The sequence below is a fragment of the Salvelinus fontinalis genome, chromosome 26, assembly GCF_029448725.1.
Source record: "Salvelinus fontinalis isolate EN_2023a chromosome 26, ASM2944872v1, whole genome shotgun sequence".
NCBI classification, from domain to species: domain Eukaryota; kingdom Metazoa; phylum Chordata; class Actinopteri; order Salmoniformes; family Salmonidae; genus Salvelinus; species Salvelinus fontinalis.
Window position 1 is genome coordinate 28,270,010 of NC_074690.1, and position 6,882 is coordinate 28,276,891.

At 42.5% G+C, this 6,882-nt stretch overlaps 1 protein-coding gene across 1 annotated transcript; it reads left to right on the plus strand.

Moving 5' to 3' along the window:
• Positions 1 to 1,789: 1,789 nt before the first annotated feature.
• LOC129824053 (melanocortin receptor 4-like) lies at positions 1,790 to 3,827 on the plus strand. The gene has a single exon (XM_055883340.1). The coding sequence runs from the start codon at positions 2,255 to 2,257 to the stop codon at positions 3,254 to 3,256; it is 1,002 nt and encodes a 333-aa protein (XP_055739315.1). The 5' UTR covers positions 1,790 to 2,254; the 3' UTR covers positions 3,257 to 3,827.
• Positions 3,828 to 6,882: the final 3,055 nt, after the last annotated feature.

Here is a 6,882-nt window from a genome sequence, read left to right on the forward strand (position 1 = left end):
GTGGCTACTTTGAAGAATCTAAAATATATTTTGATTTGTTTAACACTTTTTTGATTTATACATGATTCCATTTTTACTATTATTCTACAGTGTAGAAAATAGTAAAAATAAAGAAAAACCCTTGAATGAGTAGGTGTGTTCAAACTTTTATATGTATATATATTTTTTTTAAACTAGAAAAGATGACACCTGTTCTTTCAATTAGTACAAATCAAATAGTTGGCTCATACCAGTTCTCTGACACGCTTTTGGAACACCTGCAGCTTCATTGGCTCATTTACAAACAGTAGCTTTCAAGCTGACTCATTGATTGGCTCACTGACATTTGGTGCAGATCTATCCTCCAATAGTGTGGCCTGATGGGGACTGATGAGGGACTGATGAGGGACTTTGGCCATCTCTGTCTATACAGACTACTGGCTAATCATTCAAACAATGCCAGTGTGAAACAGTGCCAGATTCATTCAAAAGGCTTTAACGAACACACATTATTAGCCAAAGTGATCCATTTGTGGCTCGGCTCAGTTTTTCAATTCACGTTCCAGACAATGCTTTGACGTCAATAATAGCCTGTAACAATGACTCAATAATCATCTAACCCACTAGATCAGTATATTGTATATTCTTATATCCCTGATCACATGACCACTTGGGTATTCAATTATTTGCTCAGTCATTTGATCTCTATAGATGCCTACTGTTGAAAATGTGGACATAAGCTAATTGAGCCTTGTTAGCAAGTGACTTTGCCTGTTGAGAGACTTTCCTTCTAGAGGTCTTCACAGGTCTAAAAAGTTGGTCCCTTTCCAATCGGACGCGAGGACAACTAGAGCCGTTCCGCATAGACCTGGTTGGATCCAGACCCGGTCCGATCAGAGTGAGGGAAGCAGCAGAAAAGTACTTTTGTAAGCTACTTTTTAACCAGAGCTGATAAAGCGCGAGATGGAGAGAGTGGTGCCGCTCTAGAAGGCGGGGAGGGGCCATACTGTGAGCGAATGACACGGGGAGCAGGGACGAAGAGACAGCAACCAATGTCTTGGTTGTTGTAGCCTATTCTTCTCCTTTAACTTAATTCCGTAATTTTTATTCTATCTTCCATTAATTAGATACTTTATCTCCTAACTTTTGCCACACCTGTGCGTATGCATGTGTGCGTGTCTCCATGCCTGTGTATGTGTCAGACATCAAGGGGTGTAATTGATAGCCCCGAGAGCCAGCCTAAAGCGCTGGAAGGCACTGACTGAGTCAGAGGTGGGATTCATCTTAGGACAGATGGGGAGGCTGCATAACAATGTGATATATTCAACAACTGGGGATTAATGAGTAGGTTACAAGAGCATTTCCAGTAAAGCTGATTGCTTGAAACATAGTGGCAGTTAGAATACAGTTCCTAAATGTTATTGATACATTTAAATCACCACTGTGAAGTTTTTTTTAAACACCTTAAAATCCAGACTCACATTGCTGACATTGATTAAACCATCAATTAGATTGATTAAATTTACACATGCGACAAGGACAACCTGTATGTGCTGTGAGGTGCGGTACAGCAGGGCATAGTTAGTCGTACCTATCTCCATGTCAGACTAAGAACATCCTCCAGATATTATGCCCATCCTTGTAAACACCCCCTCATTGGCTGAGAGACAGGGAAGAGTTAGGGATGAGATTGCTGAGGGGTGTCTGGAGGAAAAGTGAGAATGATTCTGCCAAGTGAAAATCTGGCTGTCTGTGTGTGCTTTAATACATATTCTTTCAGTTAGTGTCTCAAACTCTCTGGACTCAGCCACTCACTCACTCACAGACACACACACTCTTTCCATGTATCTCTCAAACTCTGCCTCCCTCTCTCTCTCTCTCCCTTTCTCCTTCTCTCCATTCTCTCGCTCTCACTTACCCCTCTCCCTCTCTCTCTCTTTCTCTACCCTGCTCTCTTCTCTTCTCCTCTCTCTCTTTCTCAGATACCTCTCTGGCTGAAGCTGTGGTAAATAGATGGCAGCGTGAGTCCAGAGGATGATGAGGCTTTCCTGCCAGTGGAGTCTGAGGTAGATGCAAACGACCACCTGCGGTCACGGATCGGACTGCCTCCCAATGTCTCAGACTATACTTCACTGCCCAGTCTCTGCCTGGCACTCGAAGCTGAAGCGCTTTAAGGTAGCAGCTCCTCGTTAGGCACAGAAAGTCTTTGGACATATTAAGGGAATAATGAAGAATGGTGCTGAAGAGTACTGACTGAAGAGACCCTACAAAAACAATGAATGCCACGCACCAGCATCACCATGGATCATTCCACCTACGGAACCACAGCTCTGGAGCTCTGCCTTTCAGCAATCAGCAGCCCCAGGCTATGGTGGAGAGAATACGTGGTTTGCCTGGGTGTTACGAGCAGCTGCTCATCTCCACTGAGGTTTTCCTCACGCTGGGCATCGTCAGCCTGCTGGAGAACATCCTGGTTATTGCCGCCATCATCAAGAACAAGAATCTTCACTCTCCCATGTACTTCTTCATCTGTTCTCTGGCCGTTGCTGACATGCTGGTCAGCGTCTCCAACGCCACTGAGACCATTGTCATGGCGATGATCACTGATGGCAACTTGGGGATTGGCGGTGGCATGATCAAGAGCATGGACAACGTGTTTGACTCCATGATCTGTAGTTCCCTGCTGGCGTCTATCTGGAGCCTGCTGGCCATCGCTGTTGACCGTTACGTGACAATCTTCTACGCGCTACGCTACCACAACATTATGACCGTACGCCGGGCTGCCGCCATCATCACCAGCATCTGGACCTTCTGCACTGTGTCAGGCGTTCTCTTCATCGTCTACTCGGAGAGCACTACCGTCCTCATCTGCCTCATCATCATGTTCTTCAGCATGCTGGTGCTCATGGCCTCGCTCTATGTCCACATGTTCATGCTGGCGCGTCTGCACATGAAGAGGATTGCCGCTCTGCCGGGCAACGGCCCCATCTGGCAGGCAGCCAATATGAAGGGGGCCATCACCCTCACCATCCTCCTGGGGGTGTTCATAGTTTGCTGGGCGCCCTTCTTCCTCCATCTCATCCTCATGATCTCCTGCCCCAGAAACCCCTACTGTATGTGCTTCATGTCTCACTTCAACATGTACCTCATTCTCATCATGTGTAACTCTGTCATCGACCCGCTGATCTACGCCTTCAGGAGCCAGGAGATGAGGAAGACCTTCAAGGAGATCTTCTGCTGCTGGTATGATATTACCTCTCTGTGTGTCTCTGTGTGAAATTCCCAGCAGACACTGAACCTTATGGAGATACTGTATGTGAACTGTTCAGGGACAGTTTCAAAGAAACAGTATTATAATATCTGTAAATAAGGACAACTTTTCATTTTTGCCTTATGAGCCAAATAACAATTGCAAAATAGTTGAACATGACTTAATGTAACGACATGTTGATATATTTATCTCACTACCACACAAACTATTGAGTCAACACATGTAATGGCTATCATTACATAGAGAGGTTTGTGAATAGTTTTTGCTTGTCTTTATCAAGGATTCCAATCATTTGGATTCCTATCTTTTTGAGAAAAACATTTATTACTTGTTAAAGATTTTTTTTCTTCAATATTGATAAAGATGAGCAAAAAATAAATACATGAAAAATAATATAAACTCAGCAAAAAACAAACCTCTTCTCAACGTCAACTGCGTTTATTTTCAGCAAACTTAACGTGTAAATATTTGGATGAACATAAGATTCAACAACTGAGACATAGACTGAACAAGTTCCACAGACATGTGACCAACATAAATGGTGTAATGTGTCCCTGAACAAAGGGGGGGGGGGGTGGCAAAATCAAAAGTAACAATCAGTATCTGGTGTGGCCACCAGCTGCATTAAGTACTGCAGTGCATCTCCTCAACATGGACTGCACCAGATTTGCCAGTTCTTGTTGTGAGATGTTACCCCACTCTTCCACAAAGGCACCTGCAAGTTCCTGGACATTTCTGGGGGGAATGGCCCTCACCCTCGGATCCAACAGGTCCCAGATGTGCTCAATAGGATTGAGATTCGGGCTCTTCTCTGGCCATAGCAGAACACTGACATTCCTGTCTTGCAGGAAATCACGCACAGAACGAGCAGTATGGCTGGTGGCATTGTCATGCTGGACGGTCATGTCAGGAGGAGCCTGCAGGAAGGGTACCACATGAGGGAGGAGGATGTCTTCCCTGTAACGCACAGCGTTGAGATTGCCTGCAATTACAACAAGCTCAGTCCGATGATCCTGTGACACACCGCCCCAGACTATGACGGACCCTCCATCTCCAAATTGATCCCATTCCGGAGTACAGGCCTCGGTGTAATGTTCATTCCTTCCACGGTAAATGCGAATCCGACTATCACCCCTGGTGAGACAAAACCGCGGCTCATCAGAGAAGAGCACTTTTTGCCAGTCCTGTCTGGTCCAGCGACGGTGGGTTTGTGCCCATAGGTGAGGACCTGCCTTACAACAGGCCTACAAGCCCTCAGTCCAGCCTCTCTCAGCCTATTGTGGACAGTCTGAGCACTGATGGAGGAATTGTGTGTTTCTGGTGTAACTCGGGCAGTTGCTGTTGCCATCCTCTACCCGTCCTGCAGGTGTGATGTTCGGATGTACCGATCCTGTGCAGGTATTGTTACACGTGGTCTGCCACTGCGAGGACGATCAGCTGTCCGTCCTGTCTCCCTGTAGCGCTGTCTTAGGCGTCTCACAGTACGGACATTATAATTTATTGCCTTTGCCACATCTGCAGTCCTCATGCCTCCTTGCAGCATGCCCAAGGCACGTTCACGCAGATGAGCAATGACCCTGGGCATCTTTCTTTTGGTGTTTTTCAGAGTCAGTAGAAAGGCCTCTTTAGTGTCCTAAATTTTCATAACTGTGACCTTAATTGCCTACCGTCTTTAAGCTGTTGTCTTAACAACCGTTCCACAGGTGCATATTCATTAATTGTTAATGCTTCATTGAACAAGCATGGGAAACAGTGTTTAAACCCTTTACAATGATGATCTGTGAAGTTATTTGGATTTTTACAAATTATCTTTCAAAGACAGGGTCCTGAAAAAGGGACGTTTCTTTTTTTGCTGAGTTTAAATAGTAAGCTATATTGTATGCAAAAAAAACCTGAAAATTATATATTTTTACACTAAAACAATGAAAAAAAATAAGAGATTTTGTTTAACAAGTAATAAATGTTTTTCTCAAAATGATAGGGGTCAAAATCATTGGCACCCATGTTTTCAATACCTTTCAATACCTCACCTTACGAGGATAATGGAACTGAGCCTTTTTCTATACTGCTTTATGAGATTAGAGAATGCATTGGGAGGATATTAGACCATTCCTCCATAAAGAATCCTTTCAGATCATTGATATCCTTCGCCTGTGCCCTCTTCAGTTCAAACCGCAGGGTCATTGTCTTGCTGGAAGATCCACTTATAGCCAAATTTTAGCCTCCTGGCAGATGCAACCAGGTATTTGGATAACATTTTCTGGTACTGGGTAAAGGTCATGATGCTCTTGACCTCAGCAAGGGCCCCACAACCAGTAGAAGCAAAACAACCCCATAACATCAAAGATCCACCACCACAACATTTTAGAATAGGTATGGGGTTATTTTCTGCATATGATTCCTAATTTCGATGCCAACCCCACCACTGATGTGTGTGGTCAAAGAGCTCTATTTTCATGTCATTCAACAAATGTAAAGTCCTGGAGTTTGCTAACTGGCATTGACGCTTTGATTGGAACCAGGGCTATGGTCAGATGACAGGAAAATAGAGCTCTTTGGCCACACTACTGGCGGGTTTGGCGTAAAAAAGAGGAATCATATATAGAAAAGAACCCCATACCTACTGTAAAATATGGTGGTGGATCTTTGATGTTATGGGCCTATTTTGACTATCTTTTTGAAAAAAACATTTTTTTTCATTGTTTTAGTTTAAAAATATATAATTTTCAGTTTTGTTTTGCATACAATATAGCTCAGTATTTCTATTATTTAATTTAAACAGTCTGTTTTGCTTGTCTTTATCAAGGGTGCCAATAATTTGTATTCTTATCTTTTTCAGAAAAACATGTATTACTTGTTAAATATGTACTATGCAAAAATCGCTCCGCCATTTCCCAGTTGTTAAAATGTGAATAGTTCACCTAATTTCAGTTTGTGAAAAAACAAGCAAGTATAATGTAGAGAATCATTGTAGCATCTAAACCGCTGTGAAATATATTATCCATAACCAAACATATTGTATTTTCAGCTGTTTGATTTGTGTACAAGACCGAAAGTAAAAGAAGCAAAAACAAAACTTAAAAATGGGAAGCATAGAAATAACCTACATAGAACAGATTCTTAGATTTGCTTTCAATGAGATATGAGAGATCTAAAGCTCAAATTTCTATGTGAATTTTGTCAGGTTGCCTAGCATAAAAGCACATAATTTTCAAAATAATTGGGCATACAATACAGTTATTTTTTGCTCATCTTTATCAAGGGTGACAATCATTTTGGACCTGACTGTATATGTGATGAAAAAAGGAACTAATCCTACTGCTATACAGAGCCAAGGAAGTGAATGAAAAAATGTATTACTTGGCTGTAGGAAATCTGCTACAAGACAAGAGGAAACCTATACAATATTGTTTCAGTGACATGTGCAAGTAAAATGCATGTGTGCTTTCAATTAAGTAGACTTTGCATTATTCCGGATAAACATTTTCCAGATATTTCATTTCCAGATGTGGTTTCCTTGTTTTTATGATGTGACTGGAGTATTATGTAGATATGTGATTTAACTTATTCATGAGGCATCTTCTGTGGATTTATTTTGGTGATGATGATTAGCCTATTCATTCCTTGTGGAA